The 13393-nt window shown below is 48.2% G+C and overlaps 1 protein-coding gene across 2 annotated transcripts in view; it reads right to left on the bottom strand.

Annotated features, from left to right (window-relative positions):
- Positions 1–13393, bottom strand: part of MEGF11 (multiple EGF like domains 11) — a 356197-nt gene that overhangs the window by 7450 nt on the left and 335354 nt on the right. For both annotated transcript variants that reach the window (XM_037833634.1, XM_037833633.1), the window contains exons 19-24: positions 12713–12841; positions 10980–11216; positions 9291–9409; positions 6716–6782; positions 6013–6114; positions 3320–3376 (exon numbers count right to left, since the gene is read on the bottom strand). In XM_037833634.1, the coding sequence (XP_037689562.1) occupies positions 3320–3376; positions 6013–6114; positions 6716–6782; positions 9291–9409; positions 10980–11216; positions 12713–12841 (711 nt within the window). The remainder of the gene's footprint in view (positions 1–3319; positions 3377–6012; positions 6115–6715; positions 6783–9290; positions 9410–10979; positions 11217–12712; positions 12842–13393) is intronic.

Here is a 13393-nt window from a genome sequence, read left to right as displayed (position 1 = left end):
AGAGGGTGGGGGAGATCTCAGGGTCAGAAAGAGAACCAGGCTGGATCAGAAAGGTGCTGGAGAGTACTGGGGAGGAGTTCTGCTATAGCACTTTGAACTGCATGACAAGGGATTGAACATGGGCAGTTTGTAGCAGAATTATTGTGCTGAGGGGGAGAAGGAGTAACAGGAGACAGGTGTTTAGAAGTAAAGTGGAGTTAGCACAGCCATGTAAGTGGTCTCACTCAACTTCCAGGATGCCATTGAGTGAAGTTCTTCTATAAGTAACTGGAGAAACAAGGGCACTGAGTGAATTAAAGACTTTATAATATAAATATAATTAAGTTGCTTTAGAATGTCAGAGCTGGGCCCTATGTGGGATCTGACACCCAGGGGAGTAAATACCCCTGCAACATGGAATATAACTCCCGGGGAGGAATCTGGACACGGCATCATGGGATGGAGAACATCTTCTTGACCAAAAGGGGGATGTGAAAGGAAATGAAATAAGCTTCAGTGGCAGAGAGATTCCAAAAGAAGCCGAGAGGTCACTCTGGTGGGCACTATTATGCACAATATATATAACCCTTTTTAGGTTCTAATGACTTGGAATAGCTAGCAGTAAATACCTTACACTATCAAACTACAACCCAGAACCCTTGAATCTTGAAGACAAATGTATAAAAATGTAGATTATGAGGGGTGCAATATGATTGGGAAAGCCATGTGGATCACACTCCCCTTTGTTCAGTGTATGGATGGATGAGTAGAAAAACAGGGACCAAAAAAAAAAAAGCACCCAGTGTTCTTTTTTATTTTAATTGTTCTTTTTCACTTTAAATTTTATTCTTATTACTTTTGTGTGTGTGGTAATGAAAATGTTCAAAAATTAATTTTGGTGATGGACACACAACTACATGGTGGTACTGTGAACAATTGTACACTTTGTATGACTGCTTGGTATGTGAATATATCTGAATAAAATTGAATTATTTAAAAAAAAAAAAAAAAAAGAATGTCAGAGCTGGGGCGGGCCTTAGAACTGGTCCTAGTACAACTCTGTCTTTTTATAGTGGAAGAAGCCAAGATCCAGAAACAACAATGTGACGTAGCCAGGGCCACATAGTAAGAACTAAAACTGGAACCCAGGTCTCTTAAGTCCCAGGCCAGGACTCATTCTCACTGAGTTCAGAGAACACCTAAGACTCTTAAGTCTTAGTAGTTCTGGGGAACAGTTTCAGTCCTGGCACAACCAATTTATTAATATTTCTTTGGTGGTTCATTGAATTAGTGGGGTTTATTCTACATCTTTGATCAGTTTTTAAACTGTGATGTTCCATTTTCCTCTCTTGGAACTCTGTTTTTATGCATTGGTCCCCAACATTTCCTGGTATATTTGCCTACATAGCTTCTCCTTTCTCTTTAATTTAAAGGATGATTATGGCCAGGATGGTGAAACAAAATTTGGCTGGCAGCCTGCTAAGACCCTCCCTACTCCTAGATGTTCAGATATATGATCCCATAAGACAGGAATGAAATGACAGTGAGGCAGAGAGACTGCTTTCCTTAGCTCCGTTTTATATGTAAAGGTTGCAAGCCTGAGAATAGCTACTCTAATCACAGTGCACAGGATGACAAAGTGTATAGAAAAGTTGTATGGTCATTTATTGAGGTGTCTGGACCTGCCTCAGCTTATTCACACTTGAGCCATGCATATTCTCAGTCAGAAAGGTCCTTTGAGCTTTATTTCTGCCCAATCCTCTCACTTCTTTGAGAAAGAAACTGAGATTCCATGTCATAGTGATGAAATAGAAATTTCCTTTGTTTTTAGCCTCACCTATTGTTATGGTGCTTGCTTGTGCCGCCATTTGGATGGTTTAAGTCAAAACACAGGAATTTGCCAGAATGAAACTCCTGAAGGTAGCAGCATCCTTACCTCCTGTTATCAGACAGTTCTCCTGGGCCTTACATATCACAAGTGCTAATGGGAACTCCCTCTTAACTGTTCTCTTGCTCAGAACACAATTCTTAACCACCACCCCGTCTTGCTCACCCCACTTCTAATAACCAGCTATATATGACTGTCTCTCCTTGGTTGGGAAATGGATGTCTCAGGTATCTGTATCTGAGGCTATGTCTGAAGGACCAGAACAGTAATCCAGGAAATTTGGTTCAGTCTAGACCAGTGGTGTTTAAATGTTAATTGGGTGATGTGCTGCATAAAAATACCTTAAGGTACTCATCACAAATATGACTGCAGGGCCCTACTGTATATTTACTGCATCAGAATCCTGAGATGGCATCCTGAACATCTGTAGTTTAACAAGCTTCCCAGGTGATTCTGGTGCACAGCTAGGATTAGGATATCCAGTGGGACTTTTGCTCCATCACATCTCTTTCAGCTTAGCTGAGATTCTTTTAAATGAACCTCAAAGACAAAAGGCCCATCCCATTACATTTGTACAACTCTTTAAAATATGCAAAAACACTTCCCATCTGTGATTTTATTGTATACTCATGATAACCTTGTTAGACAATAGGACAGGCATTATTAGACAATAGCACAGGCATACTTATCCCAGTCTTGCAGACAGGAAACTGAGCCTTGGGGAGCTCACAGTCTAAGGTCACAGTTATAAGTGACAGAGTAGGGATATAAACCTAGGTTTGCATTGTTCCAAAGTCATCTATTTCATTTCATACATTCTGTCATTTTATCCCAGGGCCAAAGCCCAGTGGCAGGACCTGACTTTTCGTCTTTGGCTTCACTTATGGACTTGCTAGAGGGATGATCCAACTTGCAGGTCCAATGCGTTAGGGGTTAATCTTGGTTTTCCTGCTCTTGGGGGCAGAGATCTCTCAAGGGTGGAGTGCCATACAATATTAACACTGGGTATCATTTCATTCCTTGTGCATCAGAAAGCCAGCAGATGCAGGGTGGCATTCCTTGCCAGTCAACGACAGAGGCCTCTGGGGCACGTAGATTGACTTTATTTCAGATTTTATAATCAATTTAACCCATGCTAATTGGTTGGATAATGACGTCCTACATATCTGAAGACATTTAGTTGGTGTCTATAGAAAAACCCCACAAGCATTTGCTAAGCAGGTGCAACTGAAATCGAAAGATGACTTCATAAATATTATGATCACTCCTCCGGGGTGGAGCTACCCAGCAGCCCCAGGTCATGTGGTCTCTTAACTTTTTTTCTTTTTCTGCTGTGGGGGTGGGAGGTGGGAAAGGAGATATACAGTTTCAGGCAGAATTTCTGGCCATTTCAGATCTGTGCTCTATCTTGCTGAGCCCTTTCTAATGGGACGTCAGGATTGGATACTCTACCTTTGAAGCCTTTGTCCATAATGTATGTGTTCTGACGTCTATCCATTCCACAAGCACCTGCATAAAAATGATAGAAGGAAAGAAAAATATGGGAGTGAGTGAGGCTTATTTAGACCGCATGTGTTCTTTTTTTTTTCTTTTCTCCCCTACCCAGAAAAAAAAGTGACTTATTGTTACAAATTGTTCTGGATTTCAGGAAAAAAGTTACTTATTGTTATACATTGTTCTGGGTTTAATCTATCCCAAATTATTTTGAGCATACAGTACTTCTTCAAAGGCTCATAGATATTAATCCAAGCTAAAGCACCCCCTGGGGTAGTCAGCATTCCTTTTCCCCTTCACCCTTCACCCCAGGGGAATCTTCCAGATGATCACAAAAGGCAGTTTTGATGCCACCACAGTCACTATAAGTGAACTTCCAGGCTCCAAAGCTATATAATGAGGAATTAATTAAAACTGTTTAAATTAGCTTAGGAGAGAGGTATGTGTCATTCCATATCCCAGTTCTGCTGGATTGTGGAATGGGATGGGAAAGACTAGTGTTTCTCACCTCACTCAGCTCTGGTTCTGCCTCTCCTCACTTAGATCCAAAACTCAACTAAGGGAGCCAGAGAGACAGGAAGACACATTGCTGAGGTTCTTGTTAGTTATTTTTATAGGATATGCAGTCATTCCCATCCACAGCCAGCTCTTTATGTACCCATTTTTATGGGTAGACTATTTGCACATAATTGAGAGTTGTTTTTGAGAAGTATTACCAATGTTTTTCTGCCTTAAAGATTTCTTTCTCCCTTTTGTGGCCGTTATAGTTTATCTAGGTTCCCACAATTCATGGTCATGAGCCCTAGCCAGAGGCAGGACATAAAGCTTCAGGGATCAAGCTCAGGTTCTTTGCTGCTGGTGATCCCAAAAAAGAAACTGCCTGGCATTTCTAGGTTGGGACAGTAATGACCCTGACTCAGAGTCAAGGCCATTTTTCTTTTTCAGCTTTTCACTGAGAGCACAATACCAAGCTAGGCATGCAGCAAATGCTTCCTAAAATACAGTTTGACCCGACTTGACTTTCTCCAAAGTTTCTGGTGCTGAAGATCAACCCATTGTGTTTAGATACTCTCCATACCCCACCATATAGTGTCCAAGTTGAATTTTCAAGAGTCTAGTCCTGTCTGCCTGCCTTCCATACATTACTGAATGATAAGGTAGAACTAGGTCCAAGTTTTTCTCAAGTTGGCTGTTTTTCTAAAGGACCTTTAAGGTAGCTTTGCCCTTCAGAAATGTGACCGCAACAATCTGTATCCCTGCCATCTTTTGAGCACTTTATACTAGACAAGAACTTCTACCCTCCTTGAGGCAAGGCTGGTAATTTCCACCCACCCCCACCCACCCCCCTTTTTTTTTTACAGAACAGGAAAGAAGAGGCCCAAAGAAGGGCAGTGACGTCCAAGGCCACACCCGCAAGTGAGGAGCCAAGTTGTGAGTAGAGGCCAGGATCCATTCCCCAGGAAGTAGTGAGGGCTGGGATTTTCCCCAACTATTCGCTCCCATTGGCCACTAGCGTCTCTGGTGTGAGCCAAAATATGATGATATGTGGTGGCTCTAGCTATAGCAGTGAAGAGTCAGATCGGTGTTGAGATCTGTAAAGCAGTCATTGGGTTGAGCCTAGAGGTTGCTCCCATGTGGAAAGAGTTACAGAGTGAAGAGAGGGTGTTGGTAGTGGGCTTATTGAATGCCCTGGATGCTGGCCAGGGGACCCAGAGCTAAGAACAGCCTCCTGGGTACAGGCCAGGAGTTATCGCAGCCCATGCCTGCCCATGGGGCAGGGGGATTTAGCACCTTTGCTCTTCCTAGTCTTACAGGACTCAGGGACCTGAAGGGGTTGGCAGAGCTGCATTTCTCTTGAGCCCTAGAAATTAGCTCAGGTTCAGAAGCTCAAGGTCTTGCCCCAGGGTGCCCAGCAGGGTCACTTTGTAGGGATGCCACATTCTCTGTTAATTCCCAGCACTCAATCCTGTGGTACCCACTTCTGCAACTCCTATCTACAACCTCCCATTTTAGGCCTAACTTTCTAAGTCGTCTTTTTGCATCTCTCTCAAGCCATCAGGTTTGAGCTTAATACATGGGCACAGAGGCTATTGGCCAGGAAGAGACACACCTACCCCAGCATCTCCAGATCCCTGTTTGACACTCCTATCCTGTGAGCCAGGAGAACTCAGCCTAGACTGCTGTTGGGTCTGGGGTCTCTCTCAAGGGGACATTGGCTTTTTGGCCAGAGTGCCAGCTCTCCATTATCCATATGAACAGGGGCCAGAAGCCCAGAAAACCTCAAAGATGCCACCATCCCCAAGTCATTTCTCAGTGGTTTGGGTTGTTTTCTATAGCCTATAGGGAGTGCAACTTATTGTGTCCCCTCTACCTAACACATGCCAGCCCCATGCCCCATGCCAGTTGTCCAGATCTGACCATCATGAGAGCAGAAGGAGTGATGGGAGAACTGGGCAGTTTTCCTTCTTTAGGCAGGGGAATGGGCTTGGAGGCTAATCATGTCAGGGTTGGGAGGGAGGGGCTTAACAGTAAGTTCTGGAACCATGGGGGTGAACCAGTAGGCAGGGGTGAGGAGTAGGGCAGGTACTGGGTCTGGTCTGTATGAAAGCCTCAGGGGCCCAGAGGGTGGAGGGTAGGGCTAGGGGTCTAACCTGGTGAGTGTGGCTCAGCGGGGCGGCTGATGTGTCTAAGTTCAATGTAGAAGTCCTCGGGCGGGTACCTGGCCTCCAGGGCACTGATCTGGAAATGGGAGTCTAGTGAGAGGAATGACAGGGAGGAGCCATTATTCCCAGGGCCCTGATATGGCAGGTTGAGGGGGTGGGGAGTAAGGGCCAAGGGTCAGGGTGGGACAAGCTGGAAGGAGATCTAGGGCCTCCATGCGTGGTACCCAAAGAAGCCATGGCCAGCAAAACCAGGGGGAGGTGCTGGGGCTGAAGCCACCTGCCTTGCTTTCCCAACCCCTCAAAGGAATGAGGCCACTAGGGTAGGGGGCAGAGATAGGAAGCCCCTTGGTAGGGGCTGTGTCTGGAAGGGATCCCTTTCCCAGAGGGTGAGTGCAACTTTTGCCTCCACCTGAAATCCCCACATCTTTGCCCCTGTGGATCACAGCCACCCTCTCCCTACCCCCAAAGAAAGAATGAAGGGATCATGGGCTTCATTGCTTATGAGAGCTGAATTAGGGGCTTGGCTTTCTTCCCCACACCCTTTATCATTGGGGGAAACCATGCTCGGGGGTTACTCGGGGCTTATCTAGTAACCCTCTCCCTTCAAGCTGGGGTAGGGGCCCTCTCAGTGTGGGAAAAGTACAGCACAGGAATTGATGGCAGGAAACCCCAGACTCAAACAACTACTGACCTAACACGTTCACATAGCTGTAGGGAGTCCAGCCTGCTGTGTCTCTGTCAAGGGACTTGTTACTGAGCTGTTTGGAGAGTAGGAGAGTGGGTTAATACCTAGTGCCCATGAGGTGCCCCTCCCCAGCCTTTGCTTTGTCCAGTCTCAGTGCATCCGCCCCTGTGATGATGCTGACCCACCTAGGTCCTAGACCGTTGAGGGAAAGAGAGACAGGTGTTTCAAGATAGGCCACCATAGTGTGGCTGAGGCTAGTGAGACTAGAGCATACCCCCATGTAAGCTGTATGGCTGAAGTTGTAGGATTTTTGGCCCCTTGGGGCAGACTGGGCAGGGACAGGACCTCCCAAAGCCAAGAATTGGCCTGAGCCAAGCTGGCTCTGACAGAGGAAGCAAGTCAGCTGAGTGGGGCCAAGCTGGGACCTTAAAGAAGTTGGGGCAGAGTTGCAGGAGTGGGGACTCTGGCAGTGTTTCAGCTGCAACATGATGTCATCTCCATCACATAGGGAGGTGAGTGCTGAAGCTGCCTGCAACATCACTGTCACCCCTGCCTCCTACCCTAGGCAGAGTGTGAACCTTTAATATGACCTAGGGAAAGCTTCAGGGCAGGGTGTCTTGAGGCTTATGGTGCAATCCTCCTCCTCCCTGGATTCTCACAGCTGTCCTTCATATGAGGTAAGGATGGTTATCCACATTTCACAAATGGGACCTGAGTCCTGGCATGTAGGCCTTGCTTGTGGGCAGACAAGGAGTCAGTGGCAGAGCTAGTTCTAGAACTCAAGTCTGAACTCCCAGGCCCATGTCCTTTCTGTCATCATCATCTGCCTTTACCCATACATGCCCTTTCTGCCATACTGAGGAGCCCTTGACTGTACAGAGCCACTCTGTATCAGAGGGTTGCCAGTTGAGCAATTTTGCAGTAACTTGGGTCCCTTACTAAAAGAGGGTGGCTGGTGCTTCCTTGTGAGAGTGAGACCAAGAGCAACATGGCCACAAGAAGGCCTGTGCTTCTCATCCCTGGCTTCCTCTGCCTCCAAACTGCTGTAAGTTCTGATAAGATAGGTCTAGTTAATTAAGGGCCTCCTACTAAGAAATTCCACATTCTCTTCCCCTTGTGTTACCTTGCCCTCAGCTTCTAGCTCTTCAGACAAGCTTAAAGCTAATGCTGGGAATGAGGGTCTGGACCAAGAAGACGCACAGTAAGAGTGGCCAAAGCTACAAGGCTGTGTATAGGGTTAATGGCCAGAGACTTTGCACATGGGCCTCAAGGTACCCTCCACACAACACTTCCTGTTTCATAGGTAGGAAAACTGGGCTGAGCACCCCTGAAGAGAGTAGCCTCTTTGTGTACTGGCTTGAAGTCAGTTGCCCTTGGGGCTGTACAGTGTCTGTGTTATTGCTGTGGGGTTCAGGATGCAGTGCTGCCATGTCTGTGGCAGAAGACATGGTCTGTGGGCTGGTGGGCATTCTTGGTAGGGCAGACAGAGAGGAAAGTATTCCCAGAGCTCTTGGACAGAAGCCTGGAATGTGAAAGCTGTGCTGTTGTCTATGCTTTTGGCCCAGGATGGCTGCTACAGGAAGCTAAGAGTCCTGGGATTGTCTACTAAGTGGTCCTGCTGTTTTGTGTGTGTGTGTGTGTGTGTGTGTGTGTGTGTGTGTGTGTGTGTGTGTGTGTGTGTGTGTGTGTGTACAGGTGGGTGTCTGGGTGTGTGTGGTGTGAGCCCATCAGACTCTGTGGTCCTTGGGGCTGTTGTTCATTTCTGAATCACCCACTGTGCCCAGCATGTGTCCTGGCACATCACTGGGGCTCTCTCCACATTGTCTACATGTTTGCTGAGACATCCTTGCCAAGGTTTGTTAATATAAGAGGACGTCTTGCCATCAGCCAAGGTTATGCTCGGAGTTGTCAGGGCAGGCCCTGTACAGGGTGGCACACAGCTGCCCTTGAGGACTTGTAGGACTCACTGTCAACATGAATACTCATTACAGCTGATGTTTGGTTCCATGTCCCTTGTGTTGGTTCAGGCTACACCAAATGGTTATGGGTGGTGTATTGATGACATGTGGTACATACAGATACAAGGGACTTTGGTTACTTGAATGATAGTGGTTACTCTATAATGTGGCAGTTATACACATTGTTAGTAATGTACTGCAGTGATTGTTTGTAGATTGTATAGTATTTTGATTACTTATGATGTGTTAACACCACGTGGCAAAACTGGATATGGTGTATGTGATTGTGTAATGAGAAGGCTACTCATGATGATTACAAGTCAGTACCTGGTAGGTTACACACGAAGTTGGGGTATATGTATAATATTGAGAGGTGCTATGGGTTGGTTACATGTGATGCCTGCTGGCTACAGGGCACATATTGGCTCCATGTAATATGCTGACTCCCTGCAACACACTTCACAAAGTGTTTACATGTGCCATGGAGCATAGAGCTGTGTTTAATGTATTGGCGCTTGGTGCCACATGGACCCTCCAGGTGGGGGTTGCAGTTCCTTCCCAGGCAGAGGTAAGGGCTCCAAGGGGGATGTTGTATGGGGGTTGCGGGATCAGGGGCCCGGTACCTTGGTGGGGCTGTTCCTGTCCAGAGTGCTGGCCTGGCTGGTGGCAGGCCCCCCGCATGCCAGTGCCTGGTAGCTGGAATTGGGAAAGTACTGGGCATGGCTGCTACTTTGAGACAAATCTGGGAAGAGAACAAGGTGCCACATACCGTCATACCCCTGTCCTGGCATGACATACCCCCAATACTAACAACGTTTAGGCTGGGCAGCCTTGAGAGAGCCCTGCAGAGAGAGCCAGCCAGTTTCCCGGCCCCCCAGCATCCACTAACCCCCAGAGAAATCTGAAGTGCCTGATTTGTTTCCTCCCTCATGCTGGCCCTCCCTGAAGCATGCAGGATGCAGGTTAGGCTTGCCAGTGTGGATGGTGGCACCAAAGCTAGAGCCTGGACAAGGAATGTAGATATTGATAGCCTCAGGTGTCCTGGCCTCTACTTAAGGCTGGGCTGCCCTCCCCTACTTCCCTTCAGGGCCAGACCCTGGCAGTGAATCCATAAGGAGAAATCCCACTTCTCCTGGCCCTGGGACACAGACCCCTGCCTTCCTTCTGGCTTGCTAGAGGATTCTAGGACCTCTCCACAGGGCTGGGAAATTCCAGAGGAATGGTATGAGGAAACCTGGCCAACCTTGACCTTACTCATTGTATAGTCAGAGAAGAAAATCCCCAAATCTTCTCTGTGGGCTTGGGATTTCATCAGAGGATGTCTGTTTTGGCAGGGGGGAATACTGGCCGAGAGTTCTTTGAAGTTAGAGCCTTCACCCAGCTGCCTCTCTATATCTTGTAGCACCTAGCATGGAGCTGGGCACACAGTAGGCAACACTTAGCAGGAATGGGCTGAATTGATCTGAGATTTCTAAGCAAAAGTACAGGAAGCTGCAGGTCAGTCATGAATAGCCATGACTGGGTCAGCTGGAAAGACCCAGCATCCTTGTGCTTATCCAGACAGGCCCAGCCTCCCATGGCCTGTCACCACAGGTAAAGGGTTGGGAAGTGGGCAGGGCTATGGCAATTCCAGAGCATTCTGACCTCTACTGTTTAGCTAAATATGAAAGAAAAAACCTTTCTTATTTCACAGCAGCCATTCAGGGGAGATGAAAGGCCCAGCCCAGCAGCCCCATCCCGCTCTCAGGCTCCAGGTAGGATGCCCCTTAGAGTTGTTAAATTTGTGGACAGACTGGGCCCTGGCAGGCCTGGCCAGAGGGATGTTGCCCAAATTTCAAACCTCCCTCAACTTAGGCACCACTGTACTAATAGGGCCCTCCTAACTTAGGGAATGGTTTGTGTCTGGGAAGTGGGGAGGGAAGGATGGTCCTGAGGCCTTCACCAAGAAAGCAGAAATGGAACAGGTCCTGGACATGGGCTGGGAAGAGGTTCCTGTTGCTTAATATGAGTGTCCCTGTAGCCGAAGCCTGGTAGGAAGGATGAGGAAGCTCTGGGGACGTGGAAGGAGGCTCTCAACTGCAGCTGCTCAGAGCTGGGGGCCCAGGAACTATCACTCTTTGGAGCTTCCTCTGCCTTTCTCAAGCAGGTTCCTGCTCCCCACCCACATGTCCCTCTGGGGGAGTCTGAGTACTCAGCCCCAGCAGCCAACCCTGCAGGCATGACCACCTACCTTCAGCAATAAATCAAGGTATTCCCAAGGATCCTACCTACCTCTGGTGTGTGTGGGTGTTGGGTGGAGGGTGGCTGCTTACCTGAGAGGGAATAGTCAGTGCTGGTCATCCTCATGGCGGGCGTATAGGAGACACGGGGAGCCAGGTCGCGGCCCTTTTCTTTGTGACGCTGCCGCCGCCAGGCAAACAGGCCCAGCAGCACCATAACGAGGAACAACAGGAGGACGATGCCTGTGACAGCACCCACAGAGTGCCGTTCTGCACCCAGCGCTGGGCTGATCTTGGTGTAGGGATTCAGCTCCTCCATCATGAGGGCAGCTGCGGGTGGAGGGTGGGCTTGAGCCTGGGGCAGGAGTGCTTGTTCTTCAGATCCCCTCAGCTCAGGGCCCAGCCTACTCTTACGTTAGACCTGGGTTCTGGTCTTGGCCCTGTTTTTCAGTCCTTGTGTAACTCTCACTGTGCCTCTGTTTCCTCAATTGCCTAAGGGAGATGGAGTCCCAGGGTCATGGCAAGAAGCAAATGTGATTGTGGGTGTGAAACAAAAACTGAGTGTAATACTGCCACAGACATTAACTCATTTAATCTTCCCAGCAGTCCTTTAAAATAGGGACGATTTAATTATTCCCCTTTCAAAGATAAAGAAACAGAATTACCAAAGGTAAGGAAATTTGCCCAACACCGTACAACTGGTAATTGGCAGTCGGGTTTCTCAGGAGCATGGGAAACTCGAACTCAACCTCTCTCCCTGCTTACTAGCTGTGTGGTTCTGAGAGAGTTCTGCCACACCTCAGTTTGCTCATTTGTAACATGGGATCAGTAATACCGTCCTCCCCGTTGTGAGTTACTGAATGATAGACTAGCAGGAAAGGCCCTCTGAAAGCTGTGTATGGCATGCCAGTGTGTCCAGGATTACAGCCAGCAAAACCCCCTGTTGATTATGTAGGGTGGGCTAATTCCCTCTGTGCCAGTGTGGTGGGCCAGCCTGGCAGGGGCTAAACCCCTCCTTGGCAGTCAGCTGTTGAAACCACCATCCACTGGGAGATAAATGTGCTGCTTATTGTTCTCAGTGCTATTTCCTCAGAACACAGTGCGAATGTTTCTTGGCTCCTGTTCTTGAAGGAGGTTAATTAACCCTTTCTCATCCCCCTATCTCTGAGAACCAACAACGGTATAACTCCTTCCATGTTTGTAGCATGTTACAAAAGGTTCTTATATACACAAAACCAGCATTTCTTGAGTGCTCACCAGGCTTGGTGCTGAGTCCTTTACTATGTGATCTCACTTGATCCTCACATCTACACTATGAGGTGCCATCTGACTATAGAGCTGGAGCCACACCTGAGTCCCTTGTGGCCCCGTGGTCCCCAGAGGAACCTTGTGGCATGGGGAAGACAAGGATTCATCTACTCTTCCCATTTTGCATGTAGAGTAGTGGGCCCAGCAAAAGAAATAACCTGCCTGAGGATAACCAGCAGGCAATGACAGAACCAGACTTCCTTGGCAGATACTCTGACTTGGTCCTGTGGTCTTTCCACAACATGAGCTTGTGGTTACCCTCGCTTAGCTCATGGGAAACTTGCCAAGGATGAGTGTGGGGAAACAGTTACTTGAGAGGCTGCCTGCTCCATTGACCCCTCCAGCACTTGGAGCCTCAGCCTCCTCCTCTACAGCCCAACCCCCTCCTGCTTTCCTGCCCTCCTCCCAAACATGAATAAAGAGAAGTCACAAACTATCCCTATAAAATCCAGTTGTTTCAAATTGGAATATTCCTCAGCCCCAGCCCCCAGCCCTGGACTCTGCCACCTGTGCATTACCTTGGTCACACCTGATTCCTTTGAATCCAGGGCTGCAATAACAGGTGCCGGTGACATGATCACAGGTGGCATTGTTCATGCACTCACATAGCTGCTGACACCCATAGCCAAAGGTTCCTGGGGAACATCCTGTGTAGCATGAAGAGTTGGGTTAGGCAGTGAGGCACAACCACTCTCCACCAGGGACAGGGAGCTCATCACCCTCCCATTCCATGTGTGGACAGCTGTCAGCCAATTCTTCCTCACACTGCATGAAACTCGTTTGTAGCTCCTGTTGTCCATATTGGAGTGGACAGGGCATATATAGTTCTGAGTGGGGGGACACAGGTGCAGCAGGGAGAGGGCAGGGTCCACCCACTCCCTGCTTCCTCCTCACTGGATACACATTTATGCAGCATCCTCCACATGCCAGGCCCTGAGCTTGGTACTGTAGGGGCTTCAAAGAAGAATCAAACAAAATGCCACCTCTCCCTACTCCCCCAAAGCCCCTCAGGTCTCTGCTCTGCCCTCAACTTCCCCCCTCCATCTCCATCCTCAACTGGAGGAAGAAACTTTTCAAACACCAATGTAGGGATGACCTTCTTCAACCTAGTTCTTTGAGAGTTGCTCTGAAATTCGAGGGAGCAGAGGATGCAGAGCCGTGAATAGGTAGACCTTGAAAGCAGGCACTTCCCCTTTAGG

The sequence above is a fragment of the Choloepus didactylus genome, chromosome 4, assembly GCF_015220235.1.
Source record: "Choloepus didactylus isolate mChoDid1 chromosome 4, mChoDid1.pri, whole genome shotgun sequence".
NCBI classification, from domain to species: Eukaryota; Metazoa; Chordata; class Mammalia; order Pilosa; family Megalonychidae; genus Choloepus; species Choloepus didactylus.
Note: the sequence above shows the minus strand (reverse complement) of the source record. Positions and strands in the feature narration are given on the sequence as shown.